The sequence below is a fragment of the Siniperca chuatsi genome, linkage group LG12 (assembly GCF_020085105.1).
Source record: "Siniperca chuatsi isolate FFG_IHB_CAS linkage group LG12, ASM2008510v1, whole genome shotgun sequence".
Classification (NCBI taxonomy): Eukaryota; Metazoa; Chordata; class Actinopteri; order Centrarchiformes; family Sinipercidae; genus Siniperca; species Siniperca chuatsi.
In genome coordinates, this window is record NC_058053.1 from 8,138,591 (window position 1) to 8,158,045 (window position 19,455).

The 19,455-nt window shown below is 39.4% G+C and overlaps 1 protein-coding gene across 1 annotated transcript in view; it reads right to left on the bottom strand.

Annotated features, from left to right (window-relative positions):
* Positions 1-10,481: 10,481 nt before the first annotated feature.
* wnt6b (wingless-type MMTV integration site family, member 6b) overlaps positions 10,482-19,455 on the bottom strand; it is a 29,632-nt gene continuing 20,658 nt past the window's right edge. The window contains exons 3-4 of the mRNA XM_044217732.1: positions 16,111-16,415; positions 10,482-14,787 (exon numbers count right to left, since the gene is read on the bottom strand). Coding sequence (XP_044073667.1) covers positions 14,326-14,787; positions 16,111-16,415 — 767 coding nt within the window. The 3' untranslated portion in view covers positions 10,482-14,325. The remainder of the gene's footprint in view (positions 14,788-16,110; positions 16,416-19,455) is intronic.

Consider the following 19,455-nt stretch of genomic DNA (forward strand, 5'->3'; position numbering starts at 1 on the left):
TCAGCCTACAGTGAGGCTTATTTTGTGACTTGAGTTGAAGGGGCACTTTATTTTTTGTGTGTTTCACTTCCATAAAGTTGGGGGACTCTAAATGGATGCATTTTAAAAAGAAAGGTCAAAATTGAGCTGTAGAGGCCGAAATATCCTGACTTTTAGTCTATATGGGTCAACATCTTCCTATAATGCAACAGCATCTTTTCCTTACACCCTCCCTGCCTGATGTGAACAGGGGGTACCGTTTACATCATCAGGGTGGGTTATTTTCTCAGACCCTAGAAATCTCTTCCAGAGCCACACATGACATTATATAACTGTTTTCACAGGCTGTGTAGTGCTATCAATGACAAGTAAACTGATTTTGATGTGTAATATTGGTGGAGTTGTTCTTTAATAATTTTTTTTTAGTGAACAAGCATCTCTCTAAAAACAATAATGTGTGTATTGCAGGTGGGTTTGCAAAGTTTGAATTCTGTCACTGTGAGGACCCTCTTGTGCTCTGTGAGTAGAAAAAGTATCATGAAAAACTGAGGGCTTGTTAAAATTGTCGGCTGAAGTTCCCACTGCTCTCTAACCTTGCCTGTGTGTCACGGCCTTTAATCTTTCCATTTAAATAACTATAAAGTATAACAAAAAGCTCCCTTGTTGATGAAGACCACATGATATCACTCATCTCAGTGCTTTATGAGTAGCCTAGAATAAAGATTCAAAAACCACAAATAAAAAGGTTTTCCCCCACCAGTGGAGAGAAGCAAGCATTCTGCCAGCATGGAGTCACCAGAGTAGTAAAACACTACACAAGTTTAGCATTCAGACGCAATTAAGTTGCCATACACAAATCTAGAAGATCAGGGAAACAATCCCACATCAAATTTTCTCCCAGAGAGATTTATCACAGCACCCTAATCCGGAAGATTTGGCTGGGACGGCAACTTTGTGCTTAATTATTTCAAGGCATGTCAGGAAAGCAGGCTTGTTAGTAGACTTAGTGGTTTTTGTGACTTTGGGTTCGGTTCTACAGCAGGATGTGTTGCACACTGTCATCCCGATCTTTCTGTTTTGCTTGCTGTCATCATGACTGATGATAGCATTACTTTCTGATTCACAGTTGCTTATAAACATGACTCCACTTGGAGAGTCAAAAACAGCAGCAGAGAGGACCTCTATTGTGACGTTATTGTGACCCAGTGAGGCCATTCTATAAAATAAATCATGAAAAGTTGTTAAAGGTGTTTTTTTTTTCTTTACTGCATAAAATGTATGGAAGCCCATTACCACCAGAAAAAGAAAATTAATATAGATGAAAAATGCAGTCATGATAAAGATAAAAATGCTCATGGTAGGTCACAACATAGACATTTTGACTTACTGAGTCAGAATTCTGAGATAACAAGTCCAATATTTGACTTAAAGTAAGACTATGTAACTTTTGAGAAAAAAGATTTGATACATTTTTCCTCTTAAAAATGGAAAGTTGAATATATAAACTGTAAAACACACCTTTGCTCAGGTCAATATGCTCAGTGATTTTGCTGCTACAGCCTTACTTGGTCTGGTATGACCAATAGCTTATCGTGACTAATGTTAGCTAATGCTAACATACTTTAGCGAGAAATTGTTTTGTAAATGACATTACTCAGTCAGTTTGCTAACTTAATGACTCTTTTATCCCACAATTATCACTTAGGTTCTCTTTAAGTGACCTGTTTCATATATTGTTTAAAGCAGGTCGATGTACAGTAACTTCGGCTGAACAGCTGCCACTGTGGCAACAAGCTTTAATAAATAAATATCATGAGGTAGTAAGTAAAAAAATATGAGATAGTGAGTAAAATTATGAGATAAAAGGATAGAAATTTGACATATTGTGAGCGTTTTTATAATTTATCATCTACAATTTTGTCTAGTTTTGACTTCCTAAGTCAACTAATAAACTAGTAAAAATTTTCAAAAAAGTCAGAGTAAGAGAGTAAGTCAAAATTAGAATTTTGACTTACTCTCTTATATTTTGAAAATTTTTACTAGTTTTCTAGTAAGAAAGGTCAAAATTGATCTGTAGAGGCCGAAATATCCTGACTTTTAGTCTCTATGGGTCAACATCTTCTTATAATGCAACAGCATCTTTTCCTTACACCCTCCCTGCCTGATGTGAACAGGGGGTACCGTTTACATCATCAGGGTGGGTTATTTTCTCAGACCCTAGAAATCTCTTCCAGAGCCACACATGACATTATATAACTGTTTTCACAGGCTGTGTAGTGCTATCAATGACAAGTAAACTGATTTTGATGTGTAATATTGGTGGAGTTGTTCTTTAATAATTTTTTACCATGAGTACTTTTGTTTTTATCATGACAACATCTTTTTTTCCTTTTCCTTGCATATATGGGCTTCCATTGGGACTCTACTTTCTTCCATCTCCTCCAAGTGTCAAGTTTGTGCTCAGATTGGATGTCTCTGACCTCAAATTATTTGCCTACTATTTAGTCAGCATGGTTTAAGCAAATATCATTTAGGAACTATAAGCCCCACCTGTTTTTATTTAAGCATTACTACTCACAAAGTGTGTCAGGGATGATGACTTTGGGGCCTCATTTTTTTAAATTTGAATGTAGGTTATAGCAGGCAACAGAACATTTTTTACACACGTTACATATTCATGCTATGGACCTATTACACATTATTCATAATGAAAGGTATATTGTGCACACACACTCACGCACATGCAGACACATAATACACACAACTTCCACATCTGGACAGTAGTCCTCTGCCAAGGAGTTGGGTCTGCCGTCTTCCTTGCTCTCTCTCTCTCTCTCTCTCTCTCTCTCTCTCTCTCTCTCTCTCTCTCTCTCACACACTCCCTCACACACACACACACACCTTTAATTGTTTCCCATTCTTCAACGGAGAGCATGTTCCTGTTCAGTTACATTCATTAAAAATGATGTGGGAAACATTTCAGTGCTAGTCTCAGTTCAACTTGACTCCTGTGTCTAGAGACATAAAGACTTTATTTTTGTCAAATGCTGATGCCAGGTTCATTTCATAGTTCCCTCTTTTGTGCCTGAACGTTTTTGTTTTAACATGATTTTCCTGTAGCCCTGGAAAACATTTATTGTTTTTTATCTTGCACAGCTCACTCTCACTCACTCTGCTGCATGAAATATGAACCTGCTGAACATTTAATTCAATCATAAACCAAAACACTGAGTTTTCCCAACAGTGCCGATATTTTTATCGAGTTGCAGTGTCTGGTTCAATTGAAACTTTATTGTCCTGCAGGGAGAGACATGGCCGAGCTAAGTTTTCACAGTCTGGTGGCGAGTGCCATGTAAACACATTAGGTCATACAGTATTTATGAATATATAGTTTCTGGTCTTGTGCAATCAGACTGTTAACTTTTAGTGTGGCAGTATAGTGTAACAGAAGTGATTTACTACTGAAATGTAAAACATGGAAATATAAGATTTTATCTTTAAGCTTCTTTATGTTTGCCTTCTGTCAGACAAATCCACTTTTATAACTTTAAGTTCATGTTGGGCTTAAGGCCTAAATACAGTAAGTGTTTTGGATTTGTCATGTGGCCTTCGCATCAGGCTCAACAGAAAGTCTCTCTCACCAAGACAGTGGTGGCACTTATTTCCCTGTAATATTGTCTTGTAATAAACAGTAAATGCTTTGCCATACAACTTGTACCATGCTAATTTAGATTCCATGTTATACACAGCTATTCAGTTCTAGCAAATGAGTCATCCACCACACCTTTTTCCATATGAAAAAGTGACATTCAAAATGTTTTATGCAACAAATGTAAACCAAGTACATGTGAAATGATGGTAGGTAAAAGTAAATTCTGGCTTGACAATATGATTGTGCTTTACATACTTGACTGTGTCTTTCTAGTGAACTTGCAAGAACATAAAGTAATGATTTTTCCCCAAAAAACATATTTGCTCCAAAACCAACTTACAAGATAAAGTTTCCCAGATTTTTTTAGGTACACATTTAGGATTAATACCCACTATATACACAGTAATGGCAATATGTTTAATTAGTATATCACCATTGTTACCATGGTTTTAAATCAAGCATGAAAGCAGCAATGCAGTGGTTATATACAACAGCCAGATCATTTCCTTCCTTTCTGTTCAACAGCATTGGTGCTTTCATGCTTGGTTGAAAACCATGGTAACTTTGGTCTGATTATCTCTGTCACATTTGTAAACTGAAAGGTGCCATAGAAATGGTCCATCCGTCCATTTTGGGGGGGCCCAGCTGACATTGGGGTACACCTTGGACAGGTCGCCAGTCAATCACAGGGCTGATACATAGACAGATATAAATGGTGGTGCAGTATACGACTGCCTTTTACACTGTAGAGGGTTCCCATTGTATCTTGACTTTGGTGCATTTTACACAGTACAGTAATGAGCTTTCATTAATTTGGACTGTCCCTCCTTTACTGTCATGAACTTTTTAAGATTGACTTCATTGTTGCAGAAATAGCAGAGCAGTCGTCATGGTTACTTTCACCATTTAATGCGTGTGCAGGACTACCATGCACCCAAACCACTATTACTGTCAACCTGGGCTCTCATACATCCCAAATTAAGTAGAAGGTAATTTACTATGATAGGATTTATGATAGAAGGTCAGAAATAATTACAACATATAGTAATTTAAAGATAGCTTGTGGCTATTTTGCAAAATCCCTCATCTTCTCTCTCCGGCTAGTCTTGGCCTTTCTTCGCCTCACTCTCTCTCAGCACATGGATTAATAACACTGTGATAGTACACTGTGCAGTATATTAACTGACAGAAGTTATGTTTGTCACACCCTTGCTCTCTCTGTGTCTCTCTGAGAAGGGAGTTCAAGCGAAGTTCACGTTTCTTGGAGAGTTTTGGAGTGAGCTGACGAAAACGAGCAAAGCAGAGGAGAGCGCGGCAGAGCAGAGGTTAGTCAATTACAAGGCTCTACTCTAGTAACAAACATCTAACAAGCAAAATTCTTGGCTCTGCGTGTGTGTGTTTGTGAGAGTGTAGGAGACAGAGAGAGAGGAGAAAAAGAGTGTGGGTGCATGAGGCTGTCAATATGGTGTAGATGTTTGTATGTTTTTGCATGCAGGGACACATGTTGTGTGAGTGATTTTGTGTGAAATGTGGAGCGCAGGCAGGGCAGGACAAACAGTGCAAAGGAAGGGACAGCTGTGCAATTACACCATAGGGAGCTGGGACAAATGACAGGCCTGCCAGTTAAACAATCAGTATTCAAGATCGATGGCTTCTGTGATTGAAGTGTAGGTTTGAAAAAGAGAAAGTTAAAAACAAAGTACTCATATGAAAGCATTTTTGCTCTCTTTCATTCACTCCACACTCCACTTCATTTTTCTTTCTTCCTCTGAGTCTTTTTGCCCAGGACACTGACTGAAGAAACAACATGACACTGTTTGGCTTTATCTTAACAGCACAAGAGGGATAGAATTGTAAATTAGCTGGTAAATCAGGGCTCTAAATTTCTTCACTATGATTGATTTTTCATACTCTCTCATTTACTGTGTTGCTGTATAATTACTTTATCTCAGTTTATCTTAATAAACTACCAAACATACATCCACACATGCTATGCTGTGCTGTAGCTCTAATGTTTGCAGTATCTTCCAGTGCCAGTAACACATGCATGTTATTAGAACAGTCACAGAGTTGTTTCCTATGTATTGTATCTATGTTGCAATCCTCATGCCGAGACCCCAGTGTGGTTCTAATCAATTAACCCGTCATTGCGTGGAATGAAAATATCCCGGGGTTGTGAGAACTGGCTTTATTTTGGATGATCCTGACGATTCACAGAATGTACAGAGAACACATGCCTGAGGGGAGGTAAAACTTTGCTGAGGATCCTTTAACAAAACAGGCACCAAAGTGGGATGCTAAACTTCTGTGAATCCCCCCTCCCCCCCGGTGAATGGAAAAGAAAATATTTCTCAGGTTGTATTTTTTGGGAAAGGGAGAAAGTGAACAAGTCATATTTTAGACTCTCAGTTCAACCAAAATTACTACAGGAATTGTTGATTTGAAAAACAGCTCACATGGAATTTTAACAGTTTCACAATAGTGCGTTACTTAGAATTAGCTTACTTCTGTCATTCCACTTATTTTTCAAATGTTGAGGGAAAAGAAATGATATAGAAAACAAAGTTTTATGCATCAAAAAGCAAACACTTTTGACAATTCCAGTATTGTGAATTATGTACTTTGTGTATGTAGCCACCCATACATTCGGGTGTTTAGGTCACAAATTTTTCCCTAATCACCTGAGCTAAAAAACAACTCAACAAGCCATCTAACACACCCAGCAGAACACCAAACCAGAGGAGCCCATTACGTGTGTTATGTTTTTTAATTTGAGAAGTTGAAGAAGCTGCCTCTGTAACTGTGTTGGTAAAGCATGGATAAGAAAGGCAAATCATGCTGTTCTGAAGACTTAAAGACTGTTCAAAAATGCAAATACATGTATGGATTTGGGCGCACAGAGTCACTCACCCAGTCTTTTTGTCAAGAGAATCAGAAGTGCTTGTTTTCTTTGCCGCCTCACTTACCCCTGGGTATCCCTAATTGGGGATGATTACAACATGTTTGCATGCTATTGTTGTCTCAAAATGTTGTTGTGTGTGTGTGGGTGTGTGTAATTCAACTAGGGAGGTATACAAGGTAGCAGGCACAGCCGATCCAAGAATGTGTTTACAAACCCTTATCGTAGCTTCAGAGCAAAATTGCCATATGAAGAACAGTTGGATAATTATATGGCTTACTAAGCTAAAAATGTCAATAAAAATCTCTCTTTCTCTTTCTGGCACACGTAAAAGCAGTGCACAATGCTCGCGTACCAGCACAAACACACACACACACACACACTAACACAAGCACACATAATCTAAATCTTATACATATGCTAACATTGGCTGAAAATTTGAGGTGACTGAAACCAAGCCAGCTGATGGACAAGTCTACTTAAAAAGCCTTGAAGTGCGAGTCATGTGTTTTGTGTCATATTTCCCTTTATTATTTCATATATGCTATGTCTTACTTGATTTTAGCTTAGTGGAATTCAGTTTAATTCATATTAGTTTATATTTAATAGTCTTTTTTGTCTTTTGTTTTTTATCATAACTACCATCAGTCCTCTCAGTGAAGTCTGTCATGGTGGGTAGGATGGAGGCGTAGCGTTACAGTAACTTTCTGCTCCAAGGACGCCATCTTGTGTTCAAACACCAAAATGAATGGACCAGCTCTGTCCAACATGTGTGTAATATTGTGCAAACCAGACATAATTGATGTAGTTTTATAAACACTGCTTAGACCTATTATACTGTACAGTATTAGTGCCACGCTGTATCTAAATGCCATACTGTATAATAATGGCCCTTAACTGCAGAAACGCTGTAGCAGCTCCACTTGTAGCTGAGGTTAAGGGTTGTGCTGAGCGCTGGGACATTATTTCTCACTTACGTGCAGAGAAACATGGAAACGCGTAGAGAAACATGGAAACAGAAAAGATGCTTTGTACGCTGATCACAAGTTGCCCATGCACATGTGCACACACTTTAGCAAGCTGGTTGTCTGCTTCCCATCAAGGCATTCCATGACTGTTGTTGTACAAACAACCTTGTTTATTGACTCTGTCCTAAAGAGAAAGAGACCTGCCCTGCCTTCACACAGGAACAGACACTGAGCCAAAGCAGCCACAACAGACAGCAGGCCCCCCTTCTGTCTCCCACCAACCTCTGGCGGCCATGTTTTCACAACCCAAGATAACAGAGAGAAGGAGAGGAGGGGATGCGAGACGCAGTTACGGAGTTTGACAAATGACACCACTGCAAGTAAGACGTGATGGAGGGAGAGAGACAGGAAGCGAGAGAGAGATGCAGGGAGATTTAGGGGTGTGGGGGTGAAAGAGATGAGCAAATGATACATTGCGAGGTCATCTCAATGTTTATCCACCCACAACAATGATGTGGGTCAGTGAGTGTTTCTCAAGGCAGCAAGTGTTGTTTCAGGATGTTGCAATGATGACAGGTTCCTCGAGGAAAGCACTCATATTTTCTCAAGGAGGAGGGTTATTTTGCCAAAATTAATTTTAAAACGAAACTGAGCTTTATCTGACTCACACTCAACTCACCTCATGTTCAGGAACAACCCTGTGCATGATAAGTCAAATTCTAATGATGTGTTCTGTTGTACAGTAAATGTCATTTAAGGGTCCTGAGGCAAGCTGTGCCTAAAAGGCAGAGAAATGGACTATTAAATCTCCTAGCACTAGTGGCCTAGTTGGGTGGGCTGTGGAACTTAGGCAGCAGCTGAGCCATCACCTCCAGGGCCTGCATTAACTCATAAAGATCACTGTCTCCTCCAAACACGCTGAGCCAAAGTGGAGGTCAGATATGTGTGTGTGTGTGTGTGTTCATGCGGATGTGTGCAAATGTGAGAATGTGCGTATTTCTATCTTGGCAGCATGATAAATTATACTTTTAGTGCATATTTCATCTAGGAAAGAAGATTGCTTCATTTCACGCTCTGTATTAAACTTGTTTCTCTGTGTGTGTCTGTCTCTCCCACTCCTGTAATTACAGTCATTGGTATCAGATGAAACCCCACACAGAGTTGATCTCTAGATGTGCCCTTTGTGTAAGCAACATCTCACTGCTAGATTGATAGAGGATTGGAGGAGAGTTCACACAAATGGAAGAGCATTATAGTGTCGGGTTACCACTAAGTTCTCTTTCTGTGTCTCGTTCTCTCTCATTATCTTTCTCTCAGTCTTTCCCTCCTTTTCTTTTTCCTCTATTCATTAATAATTTTCCCTCCCTTGTCGCTCATTTCCCTGTACTGGCCCACTCATTTCTCATTTTTATATAATCTCATCCCTCCTATCCATGTTCTAGCTCTCTCCTTGTTTTTCTGCAAGTGAACACACACATACATGTACAGTAAATGCATGTAAATAAAAGCAGCAGACCACCAAGACTGCACTGTAGGAGATAAGAAATAGCAGGAATCTACGGAAATGACTGTCTGCAGCGTAACCACTATAGATCCATTTAAAGTAGCAACCCTTCATTAATGCTTTGTGTGAGGCTGTGTGTGTGTGTGTGTGTGTGTGTGTGTGCGCGCGCGTGTGTGTGTGTATACTCATTGTAGGTGGAGACAAAACTCATCTCTAGTAGGGACAATGTTGCATTCCTCAGGCACAATTTCTCTCTCAGAGGGACACATGGAAAAATACACCCATTCTAACCTGGCTGCGCACTCCCACGGACACACACATATGGATACATGCACGCAAACACACGCATGCACGCACACACACACACACTGACTGACAAAGACAGACACATGCAGCCACATGCACACAGATGTCGACAGGCAACTATATTTATACCAATGCTCCAATAAATCTATCTGCTCACTTGTCTATTTTCTCTGGCTTTGCCCATGCAGCACTGAATGCCTGCACAGCTTAAAGACAGAGGGAGAGGAGAGGAGAGGAGAGGAGAGGAGAGGAGAGGAGAGGAGAGGAGAGGAGAGGAGAGGAGAGGAGAGGAGAGGAGAGGGCGAAGGAGCTACAGTAGGAGAGATAGGAGGAGACAAGTGCCCCATGGCATTTTCCTCCTCTTTGGCCTACCTCTCCATGTCTTAAACACAACTGCTGGCCCGACTCTGCTGCACACCACCGTGCAACAAATTCCTGGAAAATATGAACTTGTGTCAACTTGTACAGCTCAAACTAATACAGGCCCACTTTTCTTTTTTTCCCCCCTTGTCTTTTCATTTCTGCAGCATAAATACCTCCAAACAACACCTCTTTTTGCTGAGTGGCAAATCGAGTCTAATTGAGGCAGAGGTGCGGAAAGGATCTAGTTTGGTGAAAATCATCACTGAAGTGAAAACCTAACTCGACCCTGTGCCTGTATATATATATATATATATTTTAAAAAAGCATGTTACACTCACACAATGTCTGGAAGAACTCCAGAAGGAAAAAATGTAATTAAATTAGTCTGTAAATGTTTAATGTTTATATTAATTTTGGCAGGTTGAAATCTCTGCTTTGTGCTGCTTCTCCTTGCTGGATATAGTATTTAGTACAAGAGGTTTGATGTGGAATATTTCTGTCAGGACTGGGCTCAAAGCCACACTTAAAGTTCAAACTGACACCTACACTTACCGTAACAACAAAAAAACTTACTGAGATAAAATATGCTATACAACAAAGATTAAGTCTTTTTCTTCCATGGGGATCTTGATACTTACAATCAGTTAATTTTATGAGCGCCAGTGTGTCAACATAGTTCAAATAATGAATTTGTCCAAATATACTGCAAAATGCATCACCGTTAAATTATCAAAAGGGGTGTCTCATCGCCTCATGTCTCATATAAGTCCGATACTGCACTTGAAAAGAATGAGATTAAATAGGAACATGAATGTTTTACTTTTTATTTGAATAGTGTTTTGAATGTGAGTCACAAACGGTAGTTTTATGCTAAATGAAAATGCAACATAACATCCAGATATGAAATGATTTTTGAAGAATACAAAAATGAAGAGCATAACAAAATGTGAAGCAAACATGACAAAATGTCTTTAAATAAATGACAAATCCATGAATTCTGTAACACCTGTGGACAGGTACGTTGTTTGACACCAGCACAACCTAGTTGGGCAAAATGGGTTGCATTATGTGGCTGAAATGTTTTACAATTCCATTCTGATAAAAAAAAAGCATTATATCCTCTTTCCTTTTGCTCTCTTACTGTTACGTTCTGTTGTTTTCTGATTAGAATTATGTCCAAACATTGGAAGTACTGTAGTTGGAATGTGCTTAATTTAACATTCGCAGATATTGAAATGGTCTTAGGTTCACCTCACTTGACAGGTCAGATAAAGAAGTACACAAAATTAGAAGGCACAGTTAATGTGACTTTGGGTTGAGTCATTCTGGTATTCCCATTAAAGGAGTTACAGAAGTTATAGCTATAAATTGTGACGTCAACCCAAAACATCATACGAACATCACATTATGTGACTTCTGTGGGTCCATTATTTCTGATAATTACTACCATCATGAGGCCTTATATTAACACAATCAAAGTTACAGCAACAATAACTAACTGAAAAGCATGTCATCATGATTACCATGTACATAGATTTACTGTTGTGCCAGAAAAAAATCAGTGGTGGTACTGATAAAATGTGGCCCTTTCATAACCAGTGTGTCTGACTGTTATTTTTTTTTTAATTATTGATCTCATTCTAATATTAAATACATGTGTGCTGCTTATACTGTAGAAATACTCTCATTTGCTTGATTGCTGCATTAGTGATCATGTTAATAATGACCCAATATGTTGTACTGAGTCACTGTGCACTGTGTCATTGAAATGACAAGACTGCTGTCTTGCAACTGCACATGCTAACTGCAAAATATGACACTTTGGGGGCATTGTTCATACAAATGGATTCAGGCTTTTGTCTTAAAATAGGTGAGTGGTTTCTTTCCAAAATGCTTTATATGAATATTTCAAAAACCAACTGACTATTGTCCCTTAAATGTAAGGATAACTGCTAACATCCATTGTTACTCAAAATGTACTTTACCTATTTACCAATATTTTTTTGAATGATGGATATCTCACTTTGGAATAAAAATTATGCTGGTCTAGTTGAAAAGTTACTACAATGCTGCACACTCAGGTTTTACTTTTTATACATTATACATTTTATGAAGGGCTCGGGAGATATTGCCCATAATACAGTCATCCTAAAACGTGTCGCTAATCAAGGTGGTTATTTAATTTTGGCCCAGCAAAAAGCTGTTATACAGCAGATAATGAAATTAACAATGTAACTTTGGGAACAGCCAGATCTGAATCATGATAACTTCCTGAAACATAAACGCCACCAACTGTAGGATCAAAATGAGAATCCTTTTGGGTAAGATAGGATCCTACTTCACTCACTCATAAACAAACAACCTTAACAGAACAAGTGGAAGCAATGCAGTATTATAGTTCAGCATACTTACTGTACATTGTCTGGTAATAAAACTTAAGTGTAAATGAGATGACATGATTTATGGTTTATGGGAAACATACTTCCTCTGAAAACAAACAACAAATAAAAGATCTAGTCTGCCTCACACAGAGACAGAGAGTCAAAGAGCAGTGTGCTTTTAATAACCAACATAATGCAGTTTAACGTCAGACAGCAACTTAAAGATATATAAAAGGTACTGTCAACTGAAGGATACGGTGATAACTGGCCAACCTGCACAAACACACACTCAACACTTTCTCTCTCTCTCTCTCTCTCTCTCTCTCTCTCTCTCTCTCTCTCTCTCACACACACACACACACACACACACACACACACACACACACGCACACACATTATGCACATACACACACATTATGCACATACAGTATCAAACAAAAGCTAACATCCAAAGTGCATTATTACATTAGCCCTGTATATCATAACAGATACAAACAAAATGCATTATATACATTTTCGTGATGCCAAACAATGTCATGTAAATATAGGTTTCTCTTTTGGTTTAATAGAAACAGAAAACCCCAAAAGGTTTTATTGCCAAGCTATTGAGGAAGTCCACGGCACCCATCGTATCCAAAGTGCTTCTGAGAGAGATGGAAGTGAGTAGTCTTGTGATCATATCTTTATATAAATAACAGTCTTTGATGGCAGGCCAAGTCCACACCTTCAAATATGATAATGTGATACCATTTCCCTTTTTTGTGAAAAAAATAAAAACAAGTCAAGACCAGCATCTTTTTGTATTTGGTGTGCCTGTTCAATTAAACGACTAGGCTACAGTAACTGAGAGACAGACTGATATCAACATTTTTAAAGATTTTGGGGTGGTAAAATATAAAGATGCTCTGATTATCGGTAATGAATAATCATGAATACTGTAGCCATAGTGAGATCCTTAATCTTTCTATGATCCTACAGCATATTGTAGATAGAAAGCAATGTCTCTGAAGGACTTAAAACAACAGATAGTAGAAAAAGAATCCTTAGATGCTCAAAAAGTTTCATAATAGTTAGTGTGGACCTTGTAGAATAGCGGCCAGTTTATACAATTGACCTTTCGCTAAACCCCTCCCATGAACAGCAATTGTCCAATGATAGTTTAGCAACCGTAACAAGGCATGTCAAGGTCCACATGCAGAAGCGATGTCCATGGGGCTGTAGTAAGAGTGATGCTCCGTATATAAAGAGTTTATAGGGTGGTTATGTTTTTTAGCCTTTCTGAAAACCCAAAACACAAGAGTAAAAGTGTATAGAATGGATTCAACAGTGTGTTTACCTGCTCTAATGAAGGCTGCAAATTTTAGCATGTCCATCTAAATAGCATACTACCTACACTAGTAACCTAACACAGAGTTACTTCCAAAATCAAGGAGCAACTCTTTAACTGTTCCCATTTTCATGTCAGACAGAGACTGCATTTTCAACCAACTCATTCGTGTAATTAGCTAGCTAGCTTCAGCTGATTAAAGCTATAAGTGACATTTGTAACTTCAACCGACAAAACTGAAAACTTTGGTTTACCTCTGAATTTTGAGTGGTAAATCTTCCACTGTTATTGTAAACTGCATATGTGCCATGTGAGAATGGGAAGCTCGGCAGGGGTAGCAACAGAAAATAATAAGGGGTACGGGGCTTAGCGAACGTTCAATTAAGGAAATTCCATAATCAAATCAGGTGCATCGGCACAAGTTGAAGCTTAAAACTCTTTGGTTTTTGATAGCAGTCAACATCAAGCTCTTCTGTTGAACTGATAGTGGAAGTGAAACTGTTCCACATGTAGGTCCTCCGTGCATAGGTCCTCCTCTTTCACTGAAATGGAAAATTTTCACATTCTTTGGTCCTTTTTCATATACAAAAAAAAAAAAAAAAAAAAATAGGTAGTACAGAAAGAAACATCTTACTTTCTATTTTACATATTTTATTCCCCCTTGCCATTGTTTCCATGTGTTGCATTTACTATCTGTACCTTTTGAACTTTTGGCTAGCACCTCTTAAGTCAAAATTCCTGGGGACCAAACAGCCAGAAATGGGACCAAATACTATTTGAAATGAACATTTTTGGGGCATTATCTGACTGTGACTGGTGCAAAAAAGTCCATACGTTATCCTTCTTTCACACTAGCCAAACTAAAGCAAAAACCTCAAAAAGTAACAGATGTAATTATAATTAACCAAGTCATATTGGTTGTTCTCAACCTCAGTTCATCAGTTCATCAGTGACAGAGACTAAGCTCTTTTCGGACCAAGCATTTCTTGCACTGGACCACACAACACCAGTGGAAACGACACAGACAGTTCTCCTCAAATACCACTGTTTCCTCCCGGTAACCACGCTCGCAGCACAGCAGGTCGCAGCCACTAATGTCCATGGCTGTGCTATTGCACACGCGCCCCCGTGTCCCCAGTGAACCAGTTTTCCGATTTGCAAGGCAGAAATCGGGCGACTCGTCAGAATAGATCAGATCCTGCTTATCTGGCGGCTTTATGTTCTGACCGACAGGGATCAGGGTCTTGCCGTCGTTGCCACCCATCACCTTGGAAGCGCCGTTGAAGCGCTCCAGCAGGCGGTCGCCTACCTCGCGGAAATGAGGCATCTTTTTCCAGCATGTGCGCAAGGTGCACGAGCCCGACAGTCCGTGGCACTTGCACTCTGTCCGCATGTAGAGCTTCACTGCCTGGGAGGGGAAAGCATGGAGGGGTGGGTGGGTTTAGGGTTTTGGGTGGCGGGGGAAAGGAGAGAGGTGAAGGAGGGCAAATGCGTGAGAAAAATAGAGAAAGAGAGAAGGTTGATCAAACACAAAAGAGGGGACAAAGGAAACTTTTAAATGTGTACCCTGAAGTGAAGCAGAATTGACAAATGACAAGTTCTCTAAAGAAGTAATTTACTATTGTGTTTTCATGATATATCACAGACAAAGCCACTGGATCAGACACACACACACACACACACACACACACACACACACACAAATACACACACTGATAGATAGGTAAGATAAAAGCAGACGCTGTTCAGAAGGAATTTAACTCCCCAACCCCCCTCTCCTTCCATGTTGCCTCTGGCCTTCCTACATCTAACAAGCCTTGACAACAGATCATTCACTTATACTGCACATAATTAACCCATCACACACACACACACACACACACACACCTGCCTGTTCAGACACACACGCGCACACACATACTTGCAAAATGTGTATACAAGTACACACGCATGCATGCACATAAACATTTGCACACATCACAGCACGCTTATTTCTCAACATCTGGGCATTTCTGTGCAGGTCTCATCTTTTGTTCAAATAATTTTTTCACTAATGCTGCAATTGGACTATATCCCAAAATTCTCCTCTCCTCTACCCGCTTTTGACCCCAACTAAAGTGAACTTTGTAACTCCTGTGTTTTTCTTGTGCATGTGTCAACATTTCTACAAGTGGGTGTAACAAACAGAGGCAAACAAAACACTGACAGCTAAAAGTAAATGTGATCTGGAAGATTATAATAAAATTTCACGCTACTCTAAAAGGTTGCTACTTTATCTCCACTCTTTCGGTAGCATGACTTGTCGAGGCCATACTTCACTTGGTGTTCATACGAGCCACAAAGAGGGACTTCTACAAGGGCTGTGGAAATGTTAGAAGCTACCTGCCTTGGAGGCTTGAAAACAAAATGTGTGGCACGCTCTTGTTTTTGTGTTTTAGAAACCTGATTCTTGTTAGAATATCAGCTTACAAATATGACTGGGGGCAATGTCTTTCGATGTTCGTGGAATGATGGAACATTCCACAGGACAAGCAACACCTTTCCTGCTAAAATCTTTATATAGTGTATAGTGAAATATCAGACCTGTGTTTAATACAGTACAGTAGCAGTTAAAATAATTTTTTCAAGTGCACTGTAAATGGGTTCAATCTATTTCTAACTCTAGTCATTCAAAATGTAAACAGAAACTGCACATATATACTGAGGTATTCATTCTGTAACCATTTCTTACCAGCCGCCCAGCCTCGTTGTTGTGCAGGTCAATGAGTGTCCTGATGTCGCTCTTGCCCCTTCTCCTCTTGGCATCCATAAACTGTTTCGACTTTTCATAACCAAACTCCACATCATCTCCGCAGCCCCCCCACTCCCACTTGACTCCATCCCCAGAGGAGGAGGATGAAGACGGCCTTGGAGGTGCTCTGTTCCTGGTCGCCTCACAGCCACACTGCAGGAGGTCTCCCATGCTGCAGGCCTGGGTCACAGCGTGGGTCACACCAGCCGCTGTGATGGCATAAACAAACGCTGTCTCCCGGATATCTACAGTACAAGGGACAAGCAGAAGAGGGGTTTTTTTATTGTTTGGTTCCCATGTTTGGTTTGCACACAAGTCGCACAGCTTAGCTCAAGCGGGTGACCCGGTGGGCTTTAAAAGGTTTTATACATCCAAAGAACTTCTATAAAAAACAGACTAATTGAGACCTGCATTTATTTGTCAAAAGGTGTAGTCACACCTGGCCAGTAAAAGGGATCAGCTTTTAATAGATTTTTGATTAAGTTTTACAGTAAGCATATTCCAAAAACTATCCCTCTAAGTAAATTTAAGCAGGAGGTTGAAAAAAGGGCCGTTCATTTGGAAGGATAGGTTTTGGAAAATAGAATGAGCAATCCAAATATGCTAATGCACACAGGCAGGCGCAGGCATTTCTTTTTTTTTCTTTTTTCATTTTAACACTTTCACTTTCAACATTTTCATGATGACGCAGAGATTTGTTGATCTTTTAATTGACATACGCTTTGATGAAGTTCTTTATATTTGACCATCCCCATGTCCTCCACAATCAATCACAGGACAACAACTGGGAAAAAGAGAGAGCACTACAAGTGAAAGAATCTGGTTTCCATCCATCCATTCATCCAGGCATCTTTCTCTCCATCCAGTCAGTCAATATGGAACAGGATAAAAGCACCTTTCTCTCAATCCTGGTCCATTACTACGATCTCAAGCGTCACTGGATTTGTGGTGCTGAGAGGATGGCTATTTCTCCTTCGCACATGCACATTCATACACATTCTCACACGCTCATACACACCACAGCTGCTGGTTTATTTTGGGTGCAGAGCTTAACACTCCTGGCTAAAGGCATGTCCAACCACAACTGCAAATTGATCGTCTATCCTCGCCAGTGGCTTCAGCATCATTCTCACCCTCGACTCAACACATATTTATCCTAAGTTATTGTCATTTACTCGACAAGAAAAGAGCAGCTATGAAAGAATCTCAGAGACCTAGTGAGCTGAAACAAGAAAATGCTTCTTTATGCTTCAAAATATCTTATTCATTCTTTTTCATGAATTTTATTTGTGTGCTACTGACAGTGACTTTAAATCAGCCTATTGCTCTTGTCATAGTTAAAACACTGGTTATGAAAACCTGACTGTCTTCGTAACCTTTCTTTGTTGGCAAATCTTTATTAGAGCTGATCCAGGACAAATCTAAACATCTAAAACCTTCCAAATCATTCAAATCCTTTTAAACCTCTGTGTTTAATTACTGGGATTAAATTAAGCATTGCTTGGAAACAAAATAGTAATAAAAAGGATAAAGCTGGCAATATTCTATATTTTTTTTACTATTATGAGCAAATCCCATGAAAAGACCAAAACCAACAATAAACTGATGTAACTAAGAAGTATGTGTATCAAAAGCCTGATTTATCTTATTCCTCTGTGACACAGAGCTCAATTTTTGTCCAAAGACAATTAAAAACACATAGATGAACTGGAGGACATGTTCTGGAGGACATGTTCTGGAGGACACTGGAGGACATGTTCCTTCATTAACATGAACACGGGCACTGTAGATTATTTTGAGTCAATCTTGCATACGTTGTCCTGCTGCCATAAATACTCGTGAGAGCACTAAATGTGTATTAATCCGCTGCTGAAAATAACAAATGCACTATTTACTCCTGTTTGAATAACGTATGCTGAAAACTACAGTGCCCAGCTGTTTTATAAAATGACTGAGCCTTTTTAAAAATTGATATATAAATATATAAATAAATCTGTCTGTCTGTCTGTCTGTCTGTCTGTCTGTCTGTCTGTCTGTCTGTCTGTCTGTCTGTCTTCAGTATGAATGGGTCTGGGGCTGAGTGGCACAGTACTGACAGATTAATGCCTTGCTGAGTTTTGGTCTTTTCACGGGATTTGTTAATAAGAGTGTGTAAATTTTGCCTGGAAACAAGCAAGCAGTGGGAATTGTTGGGGACACTGATGATTTCAATGGCAGACCTCTGCCTAGATAGATGAGAAACTAGGGACTGATTATATATATGTATATATATGTGTGTGTGTGAGAGAAAGAGAGGGAAAAAAAGAATAGCCACTTAGCAAGCCATTGTATGTGTGTGGAGACTGTTATTCCTAAGAGCTGGAAGGCGGCGAGCGTGCAGTCATCACCGTCAACACTGCCAACTCCATATCGCATGATTCAGTGAATGGGATTCATTAGGAATGGTAACACACACACACACAGAATGGGTGGCGTGCGACGAGACCTGCACACCCCAGCACGGCGTGATATCAATACCAGCTGTACACCCCAACACAAAGAGATGTCTCCAATGCAGGCACATTTGTAAGTTTGTGTGTCAATGCGTACGTGTGTGAAAAGTATCGTTTTATGCAGATTTGAAGCATTTATGACATTTTAGTAATAGTCAGCTTGTCTAATGTTTTGTGTGTCTTATTTGTATTGGCTGTGATGGAGGTCAGATTAAATAAATCACATAATTTAATTTGTATGTGTGACTTTAGCTCAGTTAAGGCCACACCTTGCTGTTCCTGCTGTTCAGCAGAATAGGGCTGATATTTTCAGGAGCAGCAACATACTAAAATCAAGATGTGTCATCTCTAAAACATCCCTGGATCTATTTAGAGACACGTGTGTGACACATCAGCACACAACTCATTATTAGTACAATATGGTGATAGCAACACAAGCTGTGTCCAAACAACCTAGGAGCCTATCCAGATGTCCTCGGATACACTGGTGAAACTGCATTTAGTACAGGAAATCTTCACAATATATGATATATGTTTAATTCAAGCAAAAAAAGTATTATCACTTCATTTGCTGGTGGAAAAAAGGTATCAGTGATCAGGGGCGAAATATCATCCAACTAAAAGCGGACAAACAGAGAGAAAGCCAAACAACAGAGAGTAAGGAGATATAAAAAAGACAGAGAAGAGGGTTGCAAATCGATAGAATACAAAGAGAAGAGTATTGTTATGCGTAAAAGAAGCTATCAAAAATCTGATGATTTGAGGCACCCTGTTTCATATTTTCCTTGGAGAC